Below are 26,682 nucleotides of genomic sequence, written 5' to 3'. Positions count from 1 at the left end.
AATCACAGCATTGAATGTTGATGATTGAGGCAAATAGCCTCTGGTCACCATGTCGTTTATAAGCTCAAGTGTGTCTTCCATGTTACCTTCTTGGCTGTATCTATGAATCAAACAATGGGATACGATAACATTTGGAACTCCTCCTTCTCCAATCATTTGATCATACTCCGTCTTTACATCATCCACACAACCTTTCTCACATAAACTTATCACCTTGAAGCTCCTGTCAACAGCCCTAGGAAACAGTTTCTCCATCTTTAACAGGAATTCCAGAGCTTCCTCCCAACGGTTTTCCTTGTAAAAGCCATAGATAACACTATTGTATGGATCAATTCTTGCCCCATGAACGTTTTCGCTGTCCTGCATCAGTTCTAATATCTTTAAACCATCGTCTGTCCTCCCTCCTACTGAAAGCCCTCTGATCAACGTGTTAAATGTAACAAAGTTCCATCTAATCGCATCTGTTTTCATGTCATTGAAAGTGTCCAGAGCTGAATCCAACATTCCAACACCATAAAACCCAGCAATCAACAAGTTGTAAGTTTCCACATTGGGCAAGTAACCTTTTCTCTCCATCTCTTTAAAGAACCGTTGAGCAACTCTCATTTTCCCAAGCGCACAATACCCTTTAACCAAGGTGTTACAAGCTACAACATCGACTTTACCTCCTTTGCTTTCCACTCTCTCCAAAACCTCGAGTGCCTCAGACACACGGCCTTCATTGCAGAGAACTTCCATCACCTTAGTTACCGTCACAACATCAGGAACAAGACCCAAACTAAAACACTTCTCCAGCAACACCATTGACTGAACCAACTTCTGCTCGTTGCAGTAAGCAGAAATCAAGATGTTGAAAGTTACATCATTTGGTTCCTTCATCTCACTCATCAAACTCCTGGCTCTCCCAACTTTCCCGTTCTTACAAAGAGCATGAAGCAAGGANATATCTTTAAACCATCGTCTGTCCTCCCTCCTACTGAAAGCCCTCTGATCAACGTGTTAAATGTAACAAAGTTCCATCTAATCGCATCTGTTTTCATGTCATTGAAAGTGTCCAGAGCTGAATCCAACATTCCAACACCATAAAACCCAGCAATCAACAAGTTGTAAGTTTCCACATTGGGCAAGTAACCTTTTCTCTCCATCTCTTTAAAGAACCGTTGAGCAACTCTCATTTTCCCAAGCGCACAATACCCTTTAACCAAGGTGTTACAAGCTACAACATCGACTTTACCTCCTTTGCTTTCCACTCTCTCCAAAACCTCGAGTGCCTCAGACACACGGCCTTCATTGCAGAGAACTTCCATCACCTTAGTTACCGTCACAACATCAGGAACAAGACCCAAACTAAAACACTTCTCCAGCAACACCATTGACTGAACCAACTTCTGCTCGTTGCAGTAAGCAGAAATCAAGATGTTGAAAGTTACATCATTTGGTTCCTTCATCTCACTCATCAAACTCCTGGCTCTCCCAACTTTCCCGTTCTTACAAAGAGCATGAAGCAAGGAGTTATAAACCACAGCGTTTGGAGCCACACCGCTTGTCTTCATGATCTGAAGGAGCTTGAAACCATCACCAATCCTATTTGTTAAACAAAGCCCTTTCATCAAAATCCCATATGTGTACTCATCACCTTGAATCCCACTAGCCATCATCTTCCTTCTGAAAAACTCTCTAGCTATGTCAATGTCTTCCTTGACCAAAACATCCAGAATCGAGTTGAAAACTTTCAGAGATGGTTTGATCCCAAATCTCGAAACCAGATTAACGACACTAATCACACGTTTGGTCAACCGAGCACGCCCGAACCCTCTAATGATAGTTACGAAGATAGCATCATCCGGAGGCAAACCAATCGACTCAGGCATTTCGTCGAGCAGGTGGTAGACAGTATCAAAACGTCGGAAAACACAAAGCTTATGAAACAGAGCACGGTAAGTGGAACGAGAATGGATAAACCCAGGAAAAGTCGAAGCCCATCGAAAAGTTTCCATAGCTCCTGAAGCTGATTTCTGGTCTAGAATGAGACGGACAATGTGATCATCGCTTGGCACAGAAGAAAGCAAAGAAGAAGACGATGATGATGATGACGATGGCGAAGATGAGCAGAGACAGCGCAGTTGAAAAGGCCATAATCTTTTCACTGGCCACACATCTCGAGAAGATGTTAAAAGCTTCGAGATTTTCAGCATCGCAACTGGAGCCGCCTTTACATTTGTGGTTTACTTTGTACTTCAAATTTACTTTGTGGTTTCGTTAGGTTCTTAGCAAGCTGCCCTGTTCTTAAGAGTTAAAGACTTTGGACGTGGAACAAATAATGATGACAATGTGACAAATTATAGGGTGTGAAAGTGCCTTCTTTATGGTATACGATGATGGGTAACATTTTTGAAAGTGCCTCAAACTCAGCCGGCTTCATATCATATTATGAAGCGATTGGAAACACATTCTAATGTACCCATCTTTGTTATTGTTTCTTATTAATTCTACTATCTTAAAACAATTCATTTAGACCATATAAAGAAAGAGTATCATCATATCACCTATCATTACTCAAATCTCATATATTACTTTGATGAGTACCAAAGTGATGAGTTCGACGATGAAGTTGTTGGGCATGTTGATGGGCCAAAAAGAAAGTCCACAAGGATTAGTAAGTCCAACAAAAAGTATTTGAATTGAGGAGACGAGGTCTCTGTTTTATCTGTTCTGCAAATAATTAGAAGTGGTCATCCTATTTGTTAGGATCCATTTCCCATCTTTCCATGATTTCCTGTATTGTAGGAGGGTGAATCCTCCATTACTTTGTATTTGCTTCCTTATTTAAGAAATAGAAAAAGCCAAAAAGAGGCAATATCAATTGCCCAAATATCGAGTCTTGTTCTGTTATTCATATCGTATTCTTACTCTTGGTACTAAGGTTGTGATACGACGAAGTCACAGCTATCAATTGGTATTCAGAGCAGGTTACTTGTTATACCAAATTTTTTTTACATCGCAATCATTTCAGATACACGAGGGAACAAAAAGAAGGGGGTCGTAGCTTTGCCTCTGGAGGAGCCAATGGCTGCGACAAAGGAACGGCTGGACGATGTGTAGGTCACCGCCAATGTGGCTGACAAGTTTCACACCATGGAGGCCTCGTTACATCGCATCATGGAGGATAACCGTCGGGTAGCATAGGAGAACAGAGAGGCCATTAATCGTCTCGTAGCTTTGGTACACCAAAACCATGACGGCATGGCACATGGCAACCATGAGCTGCGTCGAGTGGATAAGAATCCTCCAGCACTCGCTCGCCAGGTTAAACTCGACCTCCCACGCTTTACAGGGGCCAGTGCCTCTGAGTGGATCACCAAAGCTAAACAATACTTTGCTTACCAGGAGATACCCATCAACCAACAGGTCATGCTGGCGTCCTATCGTCTCAACGGAGAAGCAAACGAGTGGTGGCAAGCGGCGTCTGCACGCCTCGGCACAAATGCTTACAATACACCATGGGAAGTGTTTGAAGCTGAACTTTAGAAGCATTTTGGGTAGCCCTGGGCATATTATCCGAAACCGAACCGATCCGAAAAAACTGATTTAAATCGGATTAGGCTTTAACAGAAAAACCGATCGGTTGTTACCTTGATTGTAATTCGGATTTCGGTTTAAACCGATCCGAATCGAAATCTGATCGGTTATCCGTTAAACCTAATACACAATTAATTTCTATGGGTGTAGACTGTAGACATTATATTTCTTTTGGGTCTATATTTGGGCTTCTGTATGAGCCCGTTAAATATAAAAATTTTTAATTTTAATTCGCTGGAGAGGGGTATCAAACCTAAGAAGTGAAGGTTAAGGGAGACACGCTGAAACCATCTGAGCTATCTCAACTTTGTAATTATAATTTCCGAGTGAAATATATAAGGTTCGGTTTAACTTTGGATTTTTAAAAAAAATGGAAAACCGATCCGAATCCGAACGAATCCGAACCGATCCGATCCAAAATATATTCGGATTGTAAACGGATTATATACAGCCCAATCCGAAAAATCCAAAACCCGAATAATCCGATCCGATCCGAACCGAAAATCCAAATGCCCAGGGCTAGTTTTGGGCCTATGTGGGGTTCCCATTTCCATGAAGCGTTGTCCAAAATTCAACAAACCGGATCACTTCGAGACTACATACGCGAGTTCGAACGATTGCAGAATAAGGTCACTAATTGGTCAGAGGACGCCCTGGTCGGGACTTTTCTTGGCGGCTTGCACAAGAAAATTGCTGCCCATGTTCGCATGTTCTCGCCCACAACGCTGCAGGAGGTTTTTAATCTGGCACAACTAAGTGACGACCACTTGCAAGCACAAAAACAGACGTTTACTCCTCGACCATATTCACCTATGGCGGTCACTGCTACACCGCCATCGCGATCCCTCACATCTGGCCATTCTCCACGTCTGTCCGAGAATCGTGAGCAACCCACACAGACTCCTAAACGGCTCAGTTGGGAGGAAATGAAACGCAAACGGAGCCTTGGGCTTTGTTTTAGCTGTGATGAACGCTATAGCCCCGGTCACAAATGCAAGACCTCGCAACTCTTACTTATGCTCGGAGAAGATGCCGATGAGGCGGACGAAGAGGACAAATTTCATGACCTGGTAGAACCTGAAATCACGCTCCAAGATCTTACAGGGTGGGATTCTTCGAAGATAATCTGCGTGTTCACAATCATCAATCGTCAGCACATGGTGGCGTTAATCGACAGCGGCTCTACGCACAATTTCATCAACGAACGAGCAGCTAATCGGCTTAATTTGAGATCGACGACCACAAAACCCTTCAACGTCAAGGTCGCCAATGGTCACCCTCTCCGTTGCCGCCGCGTCTATCGCAAGGTCGCTATGCAACTAGGTGAGTCAACGTTTGTCGTTGATCTCTATGCTCTTCCTTTGACAGGGCTCGACGTCGTTTTAGGCATTCAATGGCTTGAGACTCTTGGGCCGACTTTGTGTGATTGGAAGGCCCGGACGATGACATTCACAATGGCGGGGAAGTCCCACATTCTACATGGGCTTCACGGACCGAACATTCAACAGGCCCACTGGTTCGAGGTGGCCAAGGAAGCCTGTTTGGGACAACCGTTGTTTGCTCTCACCATCGACGACACCGCAGACACCACCACCACTGTCCCCGATCAGATGCAGTGCCTCCTTCACGATTTTGCCTCCATTTTTCAGCTACCAATGTCGTTACCGCCAACGAGAGAAATCTCACATCACATCGTTTTGAAAGAAGGATAAAACCCTATCAACGTCCGGCCTTAACGCTACGCTCATTTTCAAAAGGCGGAGATTGAGAAACAGGTGGACCAGATGCTTCAGTCCGGGTTGATACAGACGAGTTCGAGCCCCTTTTCTTCACCCGTGTTGCTCATTAAAAAGAAAGACGGATCGTGGCATTTTTGCACAGATTACCGAGCCCTTAATGCTGCCACTGTTAAAGATCGCTTTCCCATTCCAACGGCTGACGACATGTTCGACGAACTCCATGGTGCCAAGGTTTTCACTAAGCTCGACCTTACAGCGGGTTACCACCAGGTTCGTGTTCACCCTCCCGACGTCCCTAAAAACGTGTTTCGTACTCACAACGGCCACTACGAGTATCTTGTAATGCCCTTTGGTCTCTGCAACGCACCGTCTACTTTCAAGCACTGATGAATTCGGTTTTTCGCAGCCATCTACGTAAGTTTGTCCTGATCTTCTTCAATGATATACTTATTTATAGTCGCACATGGGATGAACACTTGCAGCATATCCGTTTTGTGTTCCAACTCCTCCGACAACACAGTTTGTTTGTGAAACACAAGAAGTGCGAATTTGGGAAGCTGGAGCTTGAATATCTGGGTCACATCATCTCTGGCGAAGGCATTCGAGTAGATCAGACCAAGATCCAAGCAATGCTTGACTGGCCACCACCAACTACACTCAGTGAGCTTCGTGGGTTTCTTGGTCTCATAGACTACTATCGCAAGTTCGTTAAGGATTATGGCATTATCGCCAAACCACTCACAAATCTCCTCAAGAAAGGCAAATTTTGTTGGGACGAAGACGCCGGACGAGCATTCGCAGCTCTCCAAACCTCGATGACCACAACACCCACTCTCGCCTTGCCAGATTTTGAAGCGACCTTCGTCATCCAAACTAACGCCTCCGGTGATGGTATTGGCGCTGTCCTCTCACAAAACGGTAAACCTATCGCTTATATGAGTCGTTCTCTTGGCATTGCAAAACAGAGTTGGTCTACCTATGCTCGCGCTCGCTATCATCATCGCCATTCGCTGTTGGCAACCATATATCATGGGACGACACTTCATCATTCAAACGGACCAGCAAAGCCTGCGTTTTCTCTTGGAACAACGGATTCTCACTTCCGAACAGCAGAAATGAGTTAGTAAACTGGCTGGCTATGATTACGAAATCACGTACAAAACAGGGTCTGCTAATGCCGTTGCAGATGCACTTTCCCGACGTACTGACAGCCCAAGTTTGAACGCGGTCTTTGTTCAGACTTCTGGTCTTTGGGATGACCTATGCCTGGTTGCTAAGTCTGATCCGTACATGATCAAAAGTGGTAAAGCAGCAGATCTTCATCCCTGCAGACCATTCGCATGGAAGTCGGGTCTTCTTTGCTATAACAACCGGGTAGTTATTCCTCCAAAGTCTTCTTTCATTCCGTTGTTATTACAGGAGTTCCATGACTCTCACGCTGGGAGTCATTTGGGAGCCTTACGGACTTTCAAATGTCTTGCTCAACAATATAATTCGCCGCGTATGTACCGCACAATTCAAGACTATGTCGCGGCATGTGATACGTGTCAGCGTACAAAAACTGCAACGCTTTCCCCAGCGGGTTTGCTTCAACCGCTTCTAATTCCGGATCGTGTGTGGGAGGACATCTCGATGGATTTCATCGACGGTTTGCAACGTTCTGATCATCACACTTCTATTATGGTGGTTGTAAACCGTCTCAGCAAATCCGCCCACCTGGTGCCACTAGCTCACCCATACACAGCAGCCACAGTGGCCGCTAAGTTCGTTACACACATCGTCAAGCTTCATGGCTTTCCACGTTCTATCGTAAGTGATCGTGACCCAGTTTTTGTGAGCAAACTCTGGCAGGAGTTTTGGCATTTAGCAGGCACTAAACTACGAATGTCGACCGCCTACCACCCTCAAACGGATGGCCAGACCGAAATCGTGAATCGTTGCATCGAGCAGTTTCTTCGTTGCTTCACTCATCACCGACCTCGACAATGGAGTTCTCTCTTACCTTGGGCTGAGTATTGATACAACACCACCTACCACATCTCCACAGGTATTACCCCGTTTCAGGCGCTTTATGGCCAACCACCACTAGTCTTTCCGGCTTATGAGGTTGGGGCCACTATCGTGGATGAATTGGCGGAGCAACTCATGTCTCGTGATGAAGTAATCAATGATTTGAAGGCTTATCTGGCCAAGTCGGTTAATAAAATGAAGCAGGTTGCTGATGGCAAGTGTCGCGACGTCCACTTCAACAAGGTGATTGGGTTTATCTGTGTCTACAACCGCACCGGCAACAATCCGTGTTCCGTTGCACTTCACAGAAGCTTGCTACTCGGTACTATGGTCTGTTTGAAATCACTGACAAAGTCGGACCGGTAGCGTATCGTCTTTTGTTGCCTGAGGGGTCCCACATTCATCCTGTTTTTTACGTGTCCTTGCTCAAGCAGCACATCGGTGCTGATACTCTGGTGGCTGGCACTTTACCACCACTCCACAACAATTGCATCTTAAAGCTCCAACCTGATCGTGTGCTTCGTCATCGTCAGTCTACCGAAGGTCAGCACTTGCTCCAGGAGGCTCTCATTCAGTGGAAAGGGTTGCCGGTCGAGGAGGCCACTTGGGAGGACCTTTCACAGCTGAAGCGGAGTTTTCCGACTCTGAACCTTGAGGACAAGGTTCTCAACCCTGACAGGGGTATTGATGAGTACCAAAGTGATGAGCTCGACGATGAAGTTGTTGGGCATGTTGATGGGCCAAGAAGGAAGTCCACAAGGATTAGTAAGCCCAACAAGAAGTATTTGAATTGAGGAGATAAGGTATCTGTTTTATCTGTTCTGCAAATAATTAGAAGTGGTCATCCTATTTGTTAGGATCCACTTCTCATCTTTCCATGATTTCCTGTATTGTAGGAGGGTGAATCCTCCATCAATTTGTATTTGCTTCCTTATTTAAGAAATAGAAAAGCCAAAAAAAGGCAATATCAATTGCCCAATTATCGAGTCTTGTTTTGTTATTCATATCGTATTCTTACTCTTGGTACTAAGGTTGTGATACGACGAGGTCACAGCTATCATACTCTAATATATATTAATTTTATTATTCTATGTAACCCTTTTAATTATGTCTTTTTATTATGGTTTGTGCTTATATATAAACTAGGTAATAACCCGCACTATGTGCGGTATAAAATAATTATTAAATGTTTTTAATGTAATTTTTATTTACAAAATCTATAATATTTATCGGTAATTGGAATCTAAAATTTGATTGTGTAGTATATATATATATATTTTTAAAATATATATAAAAAATTTTATAATAATTAAAATTTAACAAGTGAGAATTATTATAATATCAATTTTATATTATCATATAATATGAACGAAAAGTTCTTAAATTCTATTTTAAAGATTTTATAAAAAATATAATTAAAATATATAATTAAGTTAAAAAGAGAATAGAAATATATAATTTTGAGTGTTAATTATATTTTTGGAAAACTGATGTAAGTATTATTAAAAACTAATGACAAATAAAGGAAATAATGTATTAAGCTCTGTGAGTGCGATACATCAGCATTTTGTGTGAGAATGCTTCTCTTTTAATATATAAGGGACTGTATCATTCCATTTGATAATACACAACAATAATAATACAATCATATTCTCTCTATTCACATGGTATCAGAGCCACAATGATCTAACGATCGGCTTCGTTCCTATTTTTAAGGTATGTGCTTCTTTTGTTTATTTTTGTTTTTAAGCCAAGTGCTTCCACATTCAAGTTCATCATGAACCTCTGAATCTAAGCCATCGAGCTTCTTTTTATTCAAGTTTACCATCTTAGACCTCTGAATTTAAGTCAAGTGCTTCTTCTTTTATAATATTTATTTTCCAGCCAAAAGTGCTTCTATCATTCAAGCTTGTTATAAGCCTCTGAATCAAACCGAATTTTTTTTTTGAATGAAAAAAAGAAAAAGATGTTTTCATCATTCATGTTTTTATGAGGTTTTGAATCAAGCCATAGTGCTTCTTTAGAGAAAGAAAAAAAATAGCCATATATTTCATCTTCATCTCAAAATTACGCTTCATCACATGTATGACCTTCACCGTGCCATCTCCCTAACCACCATCACAGTATGGTCCATATATACTTCTCTAACCATCGTTGATGCCGACCACCTCAACATCACACAACTCGTCACCGGATCAGGTCTTTAGCAAATCTTGCTCAACAATAACAACTCATCTTCTCAATTCATAACCGCGCGAATCTCCTTCTCAACACTTGGACATGTCAATCTCAAGCCGTTATTTTCGCTTCATCACCCCTTGAAATTGAGGGGGCGTATTAAGGAAAGAGTATCATCATATCACCTATGATTACTCAAATTCCATATATTACTCTAATATACATTAATTATATTATTCTATGTAACCCCTTTAATTATGTCTTTTGATTATGGTTTGTGCTTATATATAACTTGTATCATTCCATTTGATAATACACAACAATAATAATATAATCATGACCAATCCCTATTCAGTTTCTTCTCATCAACACAAGATCTTGTCATGATATTGCATAGCATGCCATGCTCAATCATATGATAATAACAACTATGATATATCAATAACTGTTGTGACAACCCGTCCCATTGATCTCACTAGCCCACCGCTAGCTTGCCCCCATAGGCCCGAAGGGCATCGATCCTAACCCCTCACTGGGCAAATGGAACTATTCATCCAAATCCACAGTAGGTTATTGGTGCACCAGGCATTCCTTGAACCCTAGTCCCCACCCTTTAACAACCTTCCCACAGGACAAGTTGCCACTAATTGATCTGGCAACTTGTCCTGTGGGAAGGTTGTTAAAGGGTGAGGACCACGGTTCGACGAACGCCTGGCGCACCAATAACCTACTGGTGGATTTGGATGTGATTTCCATTCCACGATGAGGGGTTAGGATCGATGCCCTGCAGGGCTAGCTTGGAGTCCGTTGGGGCGGCTAGCAGTCTAGTGGGCTAGCAGTAAAGCTAGTGGGGTCTACGGGACGGGTGGTTACAATTGTCAACATGAAAAGGTTCTTATTCTTTAAGAGTAGTGGGAATACAAGTTTCACAGTACACATACTACTGCACAAAAGAAATTAATAAGGTTACGGAATAAAAATTTCTAAACACTCACTAGAACAAAAATTCGTCCCATCAGACACCTTGAAAGATACATCACTCGAGCAACGACCGTCACATCGACGGCAAATCGGTCGAGTGTTACAGTTATTGTATAGAACTTTCACCATCTCATAGTAGTGATAAAACCTGTAGCCTGACTTCATATAAGCAGCGAATCCAAATACACAATTAAGGTGGATATTGATGTAAGATTTGTTGCATGTATAAAACCATTTGCTTGGATCTAGTTTTCCCTCACATACTTCGCACCAATATGTTTCATTTGAGTCTTCTCCATAGCAAAGAGAGAGTGGAAATGCATCATATTTGTAGTGTAGCTTATCTGGAATGGTGGCGCACTTATAACATAGAGAAAAATCACATAGAGTACATTGTAGATAGAAATCAGCACCTTTGGTCTTGCAACCTCCACAAAAAGCCATTTTGTCCACAGTAGAAATGGGAATAAATAAGGGATGTTCATGACTTTTGTGGGTGAAACTGTCAGCAACTAAGATGCATCTAACATCTACCTGAAACCTTCTGCAGCTACCCTTAGCGCACTTGTAACTGAAACCAGCGAACGCTCGAGAACAAACCACACATTTCAAGAAATTGGACTTCTTTGGAGGAACCGGGTCAAGGAAAAGAGGGTGTTGGTGCAATGCATGATCTAACTTTCGAGGAAGATTTGCGCATACCTCGTGTAGAAAAAAATCGCATTGCGTGCAGTTGTAGAAATTGTGGGAGTCGATATGAAGGATGCACGCTTGACATTGTTTGTCCTTGTCTCGAACAACATTGTACTTCTCAAGCTTTAGATTATGTTCATGACAAAAATACTTTATCAAATCATCACTAACAATCTTGAATGGCGCAACATCTTCAGTTTCGTCAAGTTCTTCGGGCTCCCATTCGAGTTCTCTCCGGTCCCATATTGTCTCATGAGTTGCACATTTGGAATGGACCACATAAGAGCAACAATCATCATTGCAAGAATAATGCCCATAGTTGTTGTCAATTGTTTTGTAGCAAAGACGACACGAATTTATAATTTGGGGTGAGAGAAAAGGAGTGAAAAAAGACGATGAGGGTGACGGGTGAGTTTTATGACGCGTGGTAAGTTTATACAAGTCTTATGGACCACATAGTTACATTGAAAACAAACAAACCAATATGTCTTTTCGGTATTCAATACGTTCATAGAGGCGAAAATCCTCCGGAGAGTTTCCTTAAATAGTTTTTGAGGCGATTTTTTTGGCGACTAGGGTTTTCTCGCTTTTAGGGCACGTATGGAGCCGCCGGAGGCTTCTCCGGGAGGGGGGGCTTCTCTGGAGGCTGGTGATGGGTTGCAAGCGGTGGTGAAGGATAGCCAAGCTCCGCTCTTGAGTCAAGGGGACTCTTCTCTAGCGAAGGGCGAGGGTGATGTGAGGGAGAAACGAAACTGGCTTAAGGTGGCGAAGAAACATGTTTTCACTCAGAAGAGTTTTAAAATTGTGGAGGTTGAAGGAAAGGAGAAGGTGGTGGTTCCCAAGGATGTTTTTACGGGAGCTAAGCCCTTGTGGGAGGATTTTATCATTGGTAAATTCCTGCATCAGAAAGCTCCGCATGTGGGAAAGATCCACATGATTGTCAATAAGATTTGGAGGTTGGGTGATAAATCTACTTTGATCGATGTCATTGCGGTTAACGACACCACGGTTAAGTTTCGGATCCGTAATGATAGCATGAGGCGTAGGGTGTTGCATAGAGGAATGTGGAACATTATGGATATCCCCATGATTGTGTCCAAGTGGTCGCCGTATGCAGAGGACTCGCAACCGGCAATGAAATCCATTCCTCTGTGGGTTACTTTGAAACATGTACCTCGGTCTATGTTCACGGATAAGGGGTTGGAATATTTATTCAGTGCAGTGGGAAAACCGATCCAGTTCCATCAACAAACAGAGGATTGTGTCAGTTTTGATGAAGCACGGATGTTGGTTGAAGCTGATTTGACAAAAGTTTTGCTGCGGGAGTATGTCTATGGAGGGGAGGAAGATGGTGAAATCGAAACCACCATCAAATATAGTTACCCGTGGTTGCCTCCACGTTGTACTAGTTGTCATAAATGGGGGCATCCTACTGCCAGTTGCTTATCGTCTATCTCTTCTAATAGTGAAGCTGTCGTTGATGAGGTCATTTTGCCTCCTTCTACCTCGGTGGACGCTCATCTGGGGTCAGACTCGATGGTAGGGGCTGGTGCTGAGGCTCCTGTAACGACCATCAGTGTTGATTCTCAGCCTAGTGCTGAAGACATATCAGGGGTTCCGGTTCAGGTTCAGGCGCCAGTAGTTTCTGAGCAGGTCTGGATTACTCCTTCAAAAACAAGTCGCAGTCCGGGGAAGGTTTCAGAGGAGCCTAAGCCGAGGGAGGGTACCCTCCTGTCTAACACCTACTCGGTATTGGGGGAAGAGGAAGAGGTTGTGGAGTCAGAACAGGTGGAACATGTACCGCTCTCGTTGGTTAAGAAGGTTCAGGGCCCTGCAGTGGCATCTAAGGAGATTCCGGATCCTGCTGGGAATGGAGGAACGGAGAAGGATCGAGGAGGGAAAGCAGTGACAATTCGCCCCTCTCTGCCTCGCGAATCCAAATCAACTCATAAAACGGTCTCAACAGCTTCTAATCAGTCTTCTAGAGTTTACTCTAGAAATCAGAGTAGGAAGCCTTCCCACAAACACTTTTAATGTCAGGGTTCTTCTAGAATGTTCGGGGCTTCAATAAAACATCAAAACATTCCGTCATTCAGAAGTGGTTAAGGGAGAGTAATTTTCAGTTCGGTTGCTTGTTAGAGACTCGTATCAGAGAGAAGAATGCAAAACGTATAGGAGAAAAAGTGTTTAAGGATTGGTCGGTGTTGACGAATTATGAATTTAATGGCAGAGGTCGTATATGGATAGTTTGGAGTGATAAGGTTCGAATGACTCCTTTTTATAAAAGTGAACAATTGATCACTTGCTCGGTTAAGTTGGAGGGCCAACCAGAAGAGTTTTTCTGCTCTTTCGTGTATGCTTTGAATACTGCAGAGCAACGCAAGGTTCTATGGCAGGAGTTGAAGGACCATGCGGACTCTCCCATTATTAGTACAAAACCGTGGATGCTTATGGGAGACTTTAATGAAACTCTGGACATGTCAGAACATTCCCGGGTGGATGATCATCCCATGGTAACGAGGGGTATGAGGGATTTCCAGGAGGCTGTGGGTTACTGTTCTCTTACGGACATTGCTTCTAATGGTCCGTTGTTTACTTGGTGGAATAAGCAGGACGAGGATCCTATAATGAAGAAGTTGGATCGGATTTTGATCAATGATGTATGGTTGCAACGGTTTCCGCAGGCTTATAATGTGTTCAAAGCGGGGGGTTGTTCAGATCATTTGCGTAGTCGTTTGCACATGCAGCCGGGTGAAACTATCAGGAAACATAGACCGTTCAAATTTGCAAATGTTCTCACGGAAATGGATGAGTTCAGGCCATTGGTTGATGATTATTGGAAGACCACTCAGTCTCTGTTTTTATCTACCTCGACACTGTTTCGTTTCCACAAAAAATTAAAGGGTTTGAAGCCATTGGTTCGGCGTTTGGCGAGAGACCGGTTGAGTAATTTGGAGAAAAGGACTCAGGCTGCGTTTGAGGATCTTTGTGTAAAGCAGACACAGAACTTGACCAATCCAACTGCGGTGACAATTGAGGAGGAGAATGAAGCTTATTTGCGATGGGATCATGTTGCCTCTCTGGAAGAAAAGTTTCTTAAGCAGAGGTCCAAGCTTCATTGGTTGCAGGTTGGAGATAAAAACAACAAAGCGTTTCATAGGGCTGCTGAAACAAGGAAGACAGTGAATACTATGAGTGAAGTAACCTGTCCAAATGGCGTGGTGGCTAAGGGAGAGGATATTAAGCTAGAGGCTGAGAGATATTTTAAAGAATTCCTGCAATTGATACCAACAGATTTCGAGGGGGCTGAGGTTGCTATGCTCCAAGACCTTTTGTCGTATCGTTGTACCGAGGGTGAGCAAGCTCGATTGATTGCGCCTGTCACCACTGCGGAGATCAAACAAGTACTATTTGCTATGCCTAATGATAAGTCTCCTGGCCCGGATGGCTTTACTTCTGAGTTCTACAAGGCTACATGGGATATCATTGGTAATGAATTCTCAATGGCAGTTCAATCTTTTTTTGTCAAAGGTTTCTTGCCAAAAGGGATAAATTCTACTATCTTAGCCCTCATACCAAAGAAACTGGAGGCGATGGAAATGAGGGATTACAGACCTATTTCTTGTTGCAATGTTTTATACAAGGTTATTTCTAAAATCCTTGCGAATCGGTTGAAGATGGTGTTGCCTAATTTCATTGCAGGAAATCAATCAGCTTTTGTTAAAGATCGGTTGTTGATCGAAAACGTGTTGTTAGCAACAGAGTTGGTTAAGAACTATCATAAGGAGACAATATCGGAGCGTTGTGCTATAAAGATAGATATTTCCAAAGCTTTCGACTCAGTTCAATGGCCTTTCCTCTTGAATGTCCTATCAGCTTTACAGTTGCCACCGGAGTTTATTCATTGGATCAAATTATGTATAACAACTGCATCTTTTCTGTTTAAGTGAATGGTGAGCTAGCGGGGTATTTTCAAAGTAATAGGGGTCTACGGCAAGGCTGCTCTCTATCTCCCTATTTGTTTGTTATTTGTATGGATGTTTTGTCAAAGCTTTTAGACTCCGCTGCTGGTGCAGGCCAATTCGGTTACCACCCGCAGTGTCAAGCCATTAATCTGACACACCTGAGCTTTGCTGATGACCTGATGGTACTTTCTGATGGGAAACCACGATCCATTGAGGGGATTGTGACCGTTTTTGATCACTTTGCTAAGATATCGGGTCTCAAGATTAGTATGGAAAAATCGACAGTTTATCTAGCGGGTGTGGCTGCTGCGGACCGTCAGATAATAGAGAACCAGTTTGCTTTTGTGGTGGGAGAGCTGCCTGTTAGATACTTGGGTTTGCCTCTGCTCACTAAAGGTTTTACTACGGCTGATTACACCCCGCTCCTTGAACAGATACGCAAACGTATTGGCTCTTGGACGTCTCGATATCTCTCCTTTGCAGGCCGTTTTAATTTGGTTAGTTCGGTTATATGGAGTGTATGCAACTTCTGGTTAAGTGCATTTCGCTTACCTCGTGCTTGTCTTAGGGAAGTGGAGAAAATTTGCTCTGCTTTTTTGTGGTCTGGGGCTGATTTGAATCCTAAAAAAGCTAAGTTGCCGTGGGATGATGTATGCAAGCCAAGGCGAGAAGGAGGGCTTGGGCTTCGTAGCTTAAAGGAGGCGAACGATGTGTGTTGTCTTAAGTTGGTATGGAGGATTCTCTCTCGTGGTGACTCCTTATGGGTAAAATGGGTTGATCGTTATTTATTAAAGGGGCGATCGTTATGGTCGGTTAATGAAACCACAGGAGTGGGCTCTTGGATTTGGAGAAAGATCCTTAAATATAGAGCGTTGGCTACAACTTTGTGTAAGGTGGAGGTGGGGAATGGCCAGTTGACCTCTTTCTGGTTTGATACTTGGTCGCCCTTAGGCCGGTTAGCAGATGTGGTAGGCGACAGGGGTGCTGTCGAGTTGGGGATTCAGCGCACAATGACAGTAGCAGAGGCATGGTCGGTTAGGCGTAGGCGGAGACCTCGTCTTCCAATCCTCCTCTCTATTGAGGATGCATTACGCTCGCAGTACCAACACAGAACAGAGAGGCTGATTTGTTTCTATGGAAAGGCAAGGCGGATGACTACAAAGCGGATTTCTCTACAGCACACACTTGGAATCATATACGTCGTACTTCTGCAGAGGTTGCCTGGTACCATGTGGTTTGGTTTCCTCACGCTACTCCGAAGTATACTTTTTGTACCTGGTTAGCAGTTCACGACAAGCTGGCAACAAGGGAACGCATGTTGCGGTGGAATATCGGAGCTTTGGGAACCTGTGTGCTTTGTCAACAAAGTCTTGAAACCAGGTCGCATCTGTTCTTTACCTGCAGTTTTACTTCAGACGTGTGGGAAGCGACGGCTAAGGGGGTGCTTCGTACACGCTATACTACCGACTGGCACCAGCTCCTCACCATTTTAGCAGCCAATCACCGAGACCCTTTGGCCAGATTTTTCACTCGCTACACCTTTCAACTAGCGGTATACACCATCTGGCGGGAACGGAATGGAAGGCGCCATGGTCAGCATCCAAATACACCCGAGCAGTTAATCAAGTGGATTGATCGTCAAGTTAGAGATCAGCTTTTGGCTATCCAACGACAAGGGGATAGGCGGTTCGACAATGGGCTTCAGGCTTGGTTTCAAACTAGAATCTAAGAATAGCTTCTACTTTATCTAATGTAATCTCTAAAAGTTTGTTCAAAAATCCGATGCACTAGTTGTAAAAACGCTATTTTTCTTTGAATATAATTTAACATTAGATTCAAAAAAAAAAAAAAAAACATAACTTGGGTCCGATCTTTCTACCAAACCACAAGCATCACATGGAAGCAAAAGTGGTCGAGGAAGGAAAGTTAGTGGGTGGTGATGGCTTTTTGGATTAGAGATAGTAGGAAGTGGATATTTTTCGGCACAAGTGGTACACAAACCAAAGTTACAGAGAGAACATCGGTAGAACGTAGATCCGTCGTAATAAGTAGTTTTTTCATACAATTCTTCTCCACACCAAGTGCACGGTGGTATGACACGGGAATTATCTTCATCGCTGTCATCACTCTCGATGAGCGGATGTTGTGGATGATAAGGATGTCTCATCTTCCATTGCCACAGATTACAATCACTGTGGATCTCCACTTTACATGTCGTACAATAATAGAAAGGAATATTATACACTTCTCCTTTATCGGCTTTACATGCAAAACAAGCCGGATGACCGAATCGGGGAGAGAGGGTGTGAGGATGAGCTGGATGAGACATACGGCATACCACCTCTTCCTCTTGACCATAAGACATGATTCTTTGAATTTCTTTCTCTCTCTAGCTTCTTTTTGAGTTTTTTTTTTTTTGTTTCTTCTTCTTTTGATTGTTATTGATACAATATGAGTGCATTTATATGGGTGCGGGCAAACACAAGTAATAAAAGTTATGACTTATTTTTCCCTCCAAACATGTCTCCAGACTGTCCATATGTAAACAAACCACGATGTTCAATTTATATATTTTAGAATGACCCAAAAAATCAGTTTTTATCTGCAACTTGTTATTCAAAATTATGGCTGACTTTCTCCCTTAACAACATGTCTCTAGGTTGTCCGTATATGAAATAATTGTGTGATACTAATACTATATGATATGACAACAACTAAACAGGCTGTTAATGAACTGAAATATATACGTACAGTATTTTGTCTCCAGGCTGTTTCGATCTACTTATAGAAAAAGTCTTTCTTTTCCTTTTTCTTTATCTTGGCTGTAGATGGTAGGAAGCTACAATTACGTTACTAACTCAAGAATTCGATGCCAGCTATGTTGTAAGTTGTAACTGTTGTGATCCCCTATCTACATTATCACTATTAGATATTAGCCTACATGCCCGGATTATTGTATAACTATAATTAATCACATATACATATTATATATTTTTAAATTAGTCTATTATAAATTAATTTGGTTTAAATTTTTATTTTAACAATATGAGAACATTTTATATATCTTTAATTTTATTTGTTATTATTTTTAGGTTATATCTATACTAGTATTTTTGCAGCAGTTTTTGCTCAAAAATACTTTTTGGAAAGTTTTTGCATTTAATGCATTGAATTTAATATTAGTTACCAAAAATTTCAAAATTAATTATAGATAAGACTTAAAAAATACGGAAATTTGTCTACCTCATTTAAACATAAATATATGATTCTCTTTTATTTTTATTTGAATTTATATTTAAATTATCTTGAATTATTCTATAATACATTTAGTTAATAAAAATTGTGATTTTTTTCTTGCATATGATGTAGTAAAAATTTTTAAAAACAGACATATATTACTCAATAGATGAATAAAAAAAATATGGATACAATATCCCACATCCCCTAAAAAATTGAGCAATAGTTCAGAGTCATACTATAAAAGAGACCAAAATGATTCAGAATACAAATGCGTAGAAAGCTTAATTTACCAGGCATTCAAAGTTAAAAAAACTTTTATTTGGTTTATTCCAGTTCTTTATTTTAAATATTTTTAAAAGTTAAATATTATAAATATTAATATTTTTAGAAAGTTAAACTTTATAAAATATTAACAATATTTAAAAGTTTATGAACTTTCAAATCTTATAAATATTTATAAAGTTTAAATATTATAAATATTTCAACTTTTAAAAAAGTTAGAAGACTTTTAAAATATTAATAAAATATTTAAACTCTTACGAAACTTCAAATATGAGAAATACTCAACCGTTTTAAGAATTCTAAGTATTATAAATATTTCAATTTTATTAGAAGTGTCAATCTTATAAAATGTAAATAGTTACAATCTTAATAAATAACATATCAACTCAATCTAATATTTATAATACAAAATAATAAATATTAAAAATTAAGATGATATAGTGCAAATTAAAATATCTCGGGACGGGGTTATATAGCGGAAAGGGTTTTGTCGATATTTATATAAATTGAAAATATCATTATTTTGGTGTTACACGGGTAAAACATCATTTCATTATTTTGTTAACACTATTGGCATCAGAGAATAGACATATCTAATTAAATTGATTAAATAAATATTATGTAAAAAATAAATTATATTACAGTATTATATGGTTTAACCTATAAAATTAACAATTATTTAACTAAGAAATAAAAATTATAATTTAAATGTTTTAATTATAAATAATTTGCCCCGTGGTATACCGCGGGTCCTAATCTAGTGTTTCCTTTAAAAATAGATGTTATAATAATAGACAGAAAAATATATTCTTGTAACAATGTAAAATTATATGAGAACATTTTATATATCTTTAAATTGGTTTAATTTGTGTTTTTTATTTCTAAATTATATGGTATATTATTTCATTAGAAAATATATTAGATGTTAAAACTAGAAGACAGAAAGAATATATTCTTGTAACAATGTAATTTTTTTTTCAAAAGACAAACTACATACACAATACATTATTTAAGATACATATACAATGGAAAAAAGAGAAAAATATATATATAAATGTTTAAAATGAATGAAAAGGACATGTGTCACATGAATAAAACGTCAAATATTACATTGTTAGGCAAAATTAGAAAACGATTTGTCATATATATAAGATATAAGTTAATGGAGTGATGGAGTGTATCCTTTCCAGAGGCATTGATTGTTAGAGATTCGAGACGGATTCTGTAGAGTTAATTTCAATGGTGCAAGCTCCTAAGGAGTGGCCGGCTTTCTCTACGCTTCTTGATGAGTTCCAGGTGCTTAGTGCCTCCTTGCCTCTTTTCACTCTTTCCAAAATCCTAAGGACGTCCAATGTGAAGGCTGATTGTTTAGCTCGTTCTTCTAGATTGCTTTTGTCGAAAACGATTTTTGTAAACAACTTTCCTCCAGTTTGGGCAACCAATCTAGAAGTTTTATTTTAATTAATGTTAGGTTGAAAAAAAAAATACAAGTTAATGTAAAATAAACAAAGCGGATCCACGTTGAAGATAATGAAGTTTTCTAACCATTAATTAATCCATTTTTAACAATACTTGGAAACGAATATATCATTACGTGCTGTAACATGGATATCACTTAGGGGTTAAATGTAATCGATTAACAAGGACGGATCCACGTTGAAGATAATGAAGTTTTCTAACCATTAATTAATCCATTTTGATAGTACCTGCATGCAATCTCAGTTATCACTGGTCTCGATTTTTCCGTTCTCTTTTGGATTTTACCGATCATGTAAACTCAGCTTATTAGCCAAAATCCCAAGAATATCTCTTCATTTATTTTTGTAAATAATAATGTACTATACATGTATGCACTGATGCTGCATCAGTGATGCACATATATAAATTTGTAATAGTATGCTATGATGGTCTCATTAAAATAATTGTAAAAATGATATATATATATATATATATATATTCATAAATTAATCAAACGACTTTCTCCACACAAAACGAAAAAAGAAAAAGAAAAAACAAAGAGGAGACTGAAGAAATTCATCGTGGGTTTCTTTCTCTCCGGCGGCCTCCAGGTTCTGACACAAGCTCCAGTATGGCTCCTGAAGGTACACAATTTGATGAGGGAGAGGATGATGATGAGTTCTTCACCTCATATGATGAGGTCCATGAGAGCTTTGATGCCATGGGCTTGCAAGAGAATCTTCTTAAGGGTATCTATGCTTACGGTTTCGCAAAGCCTTGTCCTGTTCAGCAAAGAGGAATTGTACCCTTTTGCAAGGGTCTTGATGTGATCCACCAGGCACAGCCTGCAGGTATTAAAAAATCGCCATTTTCTGCTCTGGCGTCTTGCAGCAGCTTGATTATAGCCTTGCTCAGTGCCAGGCTCTCGTTTTGGCTCCCACCAAGGACCTTGCTCAGCAGATTGAGACGCTCATGGATGGCCTCGGTGAATACCTTGGCGTCAGGGTTCACGCCTGTATTGGTGGACGTAGAGGCCGTCAGGATCATCCCGTTCTCAAGGCTGGTACTCATGTTTTGATTGGAACTCCTGGTCATGTTATGGACATGTTTCGAAGACAATATCTTAATACTGACTTCGTCAAGATGTTGGTCCTTGATGAAACTGATGAAATGCTCTCCCGTGGTTTCAGGGATCAGGTTTGTGATCTTCACTTTTTTTTTTTTTTGAATTACTAAGAAGCCCGGGCCGTACATCCTCTCGGGCCAGGGACCAGAGCAATTTATATGGTCTCCTCCCAAGCGCCGTCTTGAGCTATCGACGCTTGGTGATCTTTACCTTTACCAAGTTTGATTATATGTATCCCTACTAGAATATACAGATAGTATTATATGGTTATTACGTTGTTATTACTATACTCATGTGATCAATATGACTTTGTTATATATGTTGTACTTTCGGGTTGGAATTTGCAGATCTATACCATATTCCAGTATCTCCCACCTAAGACTCAGGTTGGGGTATACTCAGAAACGATGCCACCAGAAGTTCTTAATATCACAAGGAAATTCATGAGCAAAGCAGTGAAAATCTTGGTGAAACGTGATGAGCTGATCACACTTGAAGGTATCAAGCAATTCTACGTGAACGTGGAGAAAGAAGAGTGGAAGCTCGACACTCTCTGCGATCTTTATGAGTTTCTAGCTATCACTGATCAGAGTGTCATCTTCGTCAACACTCGTCGTAAGGTTGACTGGCTCACAGAGAAAATGAGAAACCGTGACCAAAAAGTCTCAGCAACTCGTGGAGACATGGACCAAAACACAAGAGACATCATCATGAGAGAATTCAGGTCTTTTTCATCTGCTATTCTCGTCACAACCGATATCTTGGATCGTGGTATTGATGTGCTCCAGAAAGTCTCTCTGGTCATAAATTATGACCTCCCAACTGAGCCGAAGGATTACCTTAACCGTATCGGAAGAAGTGAAAAGTTCGGGAGAAAGGGTACTGTTGCAATTAGCTTTGTGACTCGTGACGATGAAACAATGCTGTCTGATATTCAGAAATTCTACAATGTGTACGTTGAGGAGCTGCCAGACAACGTGAATGATTTCCTGTGAAAGAAGAAGAAGAAGAAAGGTTACTTGTTTGTATCTCTAGCTATGTTTTGTCACATTTGCTCCCCTTTTTCTTTTCATTTTTTCCAGGTATGAGTTAAGGGTAGATGATATGGTTTTAATTTGACTTTTTATATACAATCCATGAGAGGACTACCATGTTGGACTTTCGAATTTAACAAGGGCCGTGTTCGTTTGGTTGATGCATGCGGCTGCGGCAGCGCAACCTTTTTGATCACCGCAACTAATCGACGTCCAAAATTAGAATCAGCGTTCGCCGCAGCGTCTTGCCGCAAGCACCTGCGGCAACCAAACGAACAACGATACATGCGGTTGCCGCAGCCGTAGGTACTTGCGGCGACCAAACGAACAGGCTTACGAGAATCTCTCTCCTTTGAGACGTTGATTCAATGTACGGCCTTCAATTCAATGTATAGCTTTGTGTGTATTGGTTTTGAGGTGAGTCAATAACTAACTGATTACAACACATTAGGATCTACCTTTGATATATCCTTGAAGGACAAGAGTGGTCGTAGAGGAGTTGAAAAATATTCATAGTTTCGTCAATATCTAATCTTTTTGTTAAAAAGTAACCCCAAAACTTCGCTGTCCTGCATCAGTCTAATATCTTTAAACCATCGTCTGTCCTCCCTCTTACTGAAAGCCCTCTGATCAACGTGGTAAATGTAGCAAACTTCCATCTAATCGCATCTGTTTTCATGTCACTGAAAGTGTCAAGATAACATAGACTTTGATAGATGGCACTCTCAATTGCTTCCGTGGCATTCCCTGAGAGAAAATTTTAGTGTGGTACTATACTTTATTATATAAGATATCAACGATAATTATCAACTTGAAAAGGATTTTTTCTTGACGAGAGTGGTGGGAATACAAGTTTCATAAAGAATCAATAGCACAAAACCTTAAAGCTTGAACAAAGAATCCTTCCTTTGTTAATGTTTAGAAAATCTTCTCAAAACTAAACATAAGCTCTGTTTTTCCTTGTGATCATACATCCTTTTTATGATCTATATTTATAGGGTTCTAGTCTTCCTTTTCTAAAACCTACTAACTTCCTTTTTAGTTTAGTATTACAACTTTTCCTAGATTCCTAATTCCTTTAAGGATATCTATTCTAGAACATTCTAGAAGCTTAACCAACATTTACCCCCTTAAGCTTCAAGTTGTTCTTCATGAGATCTTGAACTCCGATCATCTCTCTCATTTCAGAAAACTTGTTCTTCGCCAAGGCTTTGGTAAGAATGTCTGCACGCTGCTCTTCTCCAGGTACATGCTCCACTTCAAGTAGTCCATTCTCCACACACTCACGAATGAAATGGAAACGTTTGTGAATGTGTTTACTCCTTTTGTGAAAAACTGGGTTCTTCGTAAGTTCTATGGCCGACTCATTGTCAATGCGGATCATAGTCTTCTCATACTTTTTCCCGGTGATCTCACTTAGCAAATCTTGAATCCATATAGCTTGCTTTGCTGCTTCCGTTGCTGCAGTGAACTCTGCTTCACATGAGGACAAAACAACTATCTCCTGTTTTTGTGAACACCAAGTTATAGGAGCTCCTCCGAGATAAAACACATGACCTGTGGTGCTTCTTCCGTCATCAGGATCCGTGTTGTGACTACTATCACTATAGCCTATAATGTGTGGTGCTCCTCTCTTGTATGAGACTCCATAGCTCACTGTTCCTCTCAAATACCTTAGGATCTGTTTCAGTACAATGCCATGTGATTTTCTTGGATTATGCATGTACCTGCTCAAAATCCCTACTGAGAAAGCAAGATCCGGTCGAGTATGTAACAAATATCTCAAGCATCCAATCCTTCTTCGATACTTGGTTGCGTCAATCTCTGGTTCATCAAGTCCTTTTGACAATTTCAATCCGAACTCCATTGGTATTAGCGTCGAGTTACAAGAGTCTAAACCAGCTTCCTTAAGGATTCGACGAGCATAGGCTTCTTGCTTGATTTCTATTCCGTTGATTCCTTGACTAACTTCAATACCAAGATAGTAAGTAAGCTTACCAAGGTCACTCATCTCGAACTTAGTAGACATTCCAGCCTTAAACTCCATGATGATCTCTAGTGTACTTCCTGTGACAAAAAGATCATCAACATACACGGCCACGATCAAAATCTTAGTTCCTTCTTCCTTGCGATACACAGAACTTTCTTTCTGGCACTTGTTAAACTTCATGCTCTTAAGAATTTGATTGAGTTTTGTGTTCCATGCGCGAGGAGCTTGACGTAGTCCATAAAGAGCTTTCTTGAGTTTGAAAACCTTGTGTTCTTCTCCCTTCTTTTCAAACCCTTCAGGTTGTGAAACATAAACATCCTCTGTTAGTTCACCATGTAAGAAAGCGGTCTTAACGTCGAGATGATGGATTTCCCATCCATGTGAAGCTGCTAAACCAATCAACATTCTAATTGTTTCGAGTCTTGCAACCGGTGCAAAAACCTCATCAAAGTCAATCCCTTCTCTTTGTGCATATCCTTTAGCAACAAGTCTAGCTTTGAACTTGTTGATTGTTCCATCAGCATTCCTTTTGATCTTAAAAACCCACTTAAGACCAATTACTTTAACACCAAATGGTTTCTCACCTAGATCCCATGTATTGTTTTTGTTAATCGAGTCGATCTCTTCTTGACAAGCCTTTGTCCATTCGACTGATTCTTTTGCTTCATGATAACTTATAGGTTCATCATTTAGCGACAGGAGGAGCATTTCACATTCTAGATCAGCTAGAAGAACGTAGTCAGCAAGATAACTAGGAGGGTTGTGTTGTCGACTGGATCTTCTAACCGGAACTGGCTCTGTTTCGACATTTTCATGATCCTGCACTTCCTCTTCTTCTGCAGTTTCTTGATCTTCTGTGGGTTGAGAACTGTTGTCAGTGAATGGTCCTTGTCCACCGTCTATAGTTTCTCCCCATGTCATTCGAAACATCCCTGGTTGATCTCCTTCGTTGTCTGCTCCCTTCCAAGTCCAAGATTCCTTCTCATTAAACACCACATCACGACTAACCACCACTCTTCTCGTTGTTGGGTTGTAAAGTCGATATGCCTTAGTTCCTGGTTCTATGCCGAGATGGACAAGTGTTTGTGATCGATCATCAAGCTTCTTTAGATGCTCAGCTTCTACCTTTGCATAAGCAATGCAACCAAAGATCCTAAGATGCTCGATACTCGGCTTTCTTTCTCTAAGGCATTCATATGGAGTTTGATTCTTTAGAGCTCGAGTAGGAACTCTATTGATCAAGTATGTTGAATGTCTTACAGCTTCTCCCCACAAATAATTTGGAACATTCATTGCCTTAAGAATGCTCCGAGTCATCTCCATCAATGTCCGGTTTCTCCTCTCAACTACTCCGTTTTGTTGAGGTGTGTAGGGTGCTGTAAGGTGCCTTCTGATTCCATTTGCATTACAAAAATCTTGGAAATCTCTTGATGTAAACTCTCCACCTCTGTCTGTGCGTAGAGTTACAATCTTCTTGTCACATTCCCTCTCGACAAGTGCTTTAAACGATTGGAACTTCTCAAAGGCTTGACTCTTCTCTTTGAGCAAGATTGTCCACATATATCTGGTGTAATCATCCACTATTACAAAGATATACTGATTTCTAGCAAGTGTGGCTGGTGATATAGGTCCACACAGATCAGCGTGTAACAACTCCAATGCTCGAGTAGACCTATATTGAGTTGCATTCGGAAAAACAAGTCTCGTTTGCTTTCCTACCAAACATGATTCACACAACTCTTTCTTACCTGTGATTTTAGGCATGCCTCGAACCATCTCTTGTGTGGACATAGAGTTCAACGTTGTGAAACTGATATGACCAAGCCTCGCATGCCACTTCCATAAATCATCTTCAATCCTCGAGTGTAAACAAGTTGGTTTGCCTATCTTTAGGCTGATCTTATACAGTCTATTGGGAGAACGAGTTACTTTGACTAACAAGCATCCATTAGGATCACGTAAAGTGAGATAATCCGCCCTCATTCTCACATCGCAGCCATATTTTGTAGCTTGTCCTAAGCTAAGAATATTGCTCTTCAACACCGGAATGTAGTAGATGTCTGTTAAAAGTCTCTGTTCTCCGTTTTTTCCTTCAAAGAGGATCGATCCTTTTCCTCCAATGCTGACACAAGATCCATCACCAAATTTTACAGTTCCTTTGATATTCTCGTTTAACTCAGAAAAATATCCTTTCTCTCCTGTCATATGGTTGCTTGCACCATTATCCAAATACCAAATTCCATCTTCTCTCTTGTTTACTTCGTACTTCTTTGGAATCACCATCTCCTCATTTAAGTACACAATTTCATGCATATATAAGGCTGTATCTACTTCCTCTGTCTCGTTTTTGTTGAGTTCTCGTTCCTTTACGAACTTCACTGGACAAACAGAGGCAAAGTGTCCTGGT

The 26,682-nt window shown here is 40.7% G+C and overlaps 1 protein-coding gene and 2 pseudogenes across 1 annotated transcript in view; 1 reads left to right on the top strand and 2 right to left on the bottom strand.

The window, feature by feature from the left end:
- LOC104747574 (pentatricopeptide repeat-containing protein At2g17525, mitochondrial) overlaps positions 1-2,443 on the bottom strand; it is a 3,819-nt gene extending 1,376 nt beyond the window's left edge. Inside the window, exons 1-2 of the mRNA XM_010469225.2 lie at positions 1,311-2,443; positions 87-741 (exon numbers count right to left, since the gene is read on the bottom strand). Coding sequence (XP_010467527.1) covers positions 87-741; positions 1,311-2,195 — 1,540 coding nt within the window. The 5' untranslated portion in view covers positions 2,196-2,443. The remainder of the gene's footprint in view (positions 1-86; positions 742-1,310) is intronic.
- On the bottom strand, positions 10,473-17,557 carry LOC109129167 (annotated as a pseudogene).
- On the top strand, positions 20,676-22,371 carry LOC104747572 (annotated as a pseudogene).

Source organism: Camelina sativa, chromosome 15, assembly GCF_000633955.1.
Source record: "Camelina sativa cultivar DH55 chromosome 15, Cs, whole genome shotgun sequence".
Lineage (NCBI taxonomy): Eukaryota > Viridiplantae > Streptophyta > Magnoliopsida > Brassicales > Brassicaceae > Camelina > Camelina sativa.
This window is presented reverse-complemented; position numbering and strand designations above follow the sequence as displayed.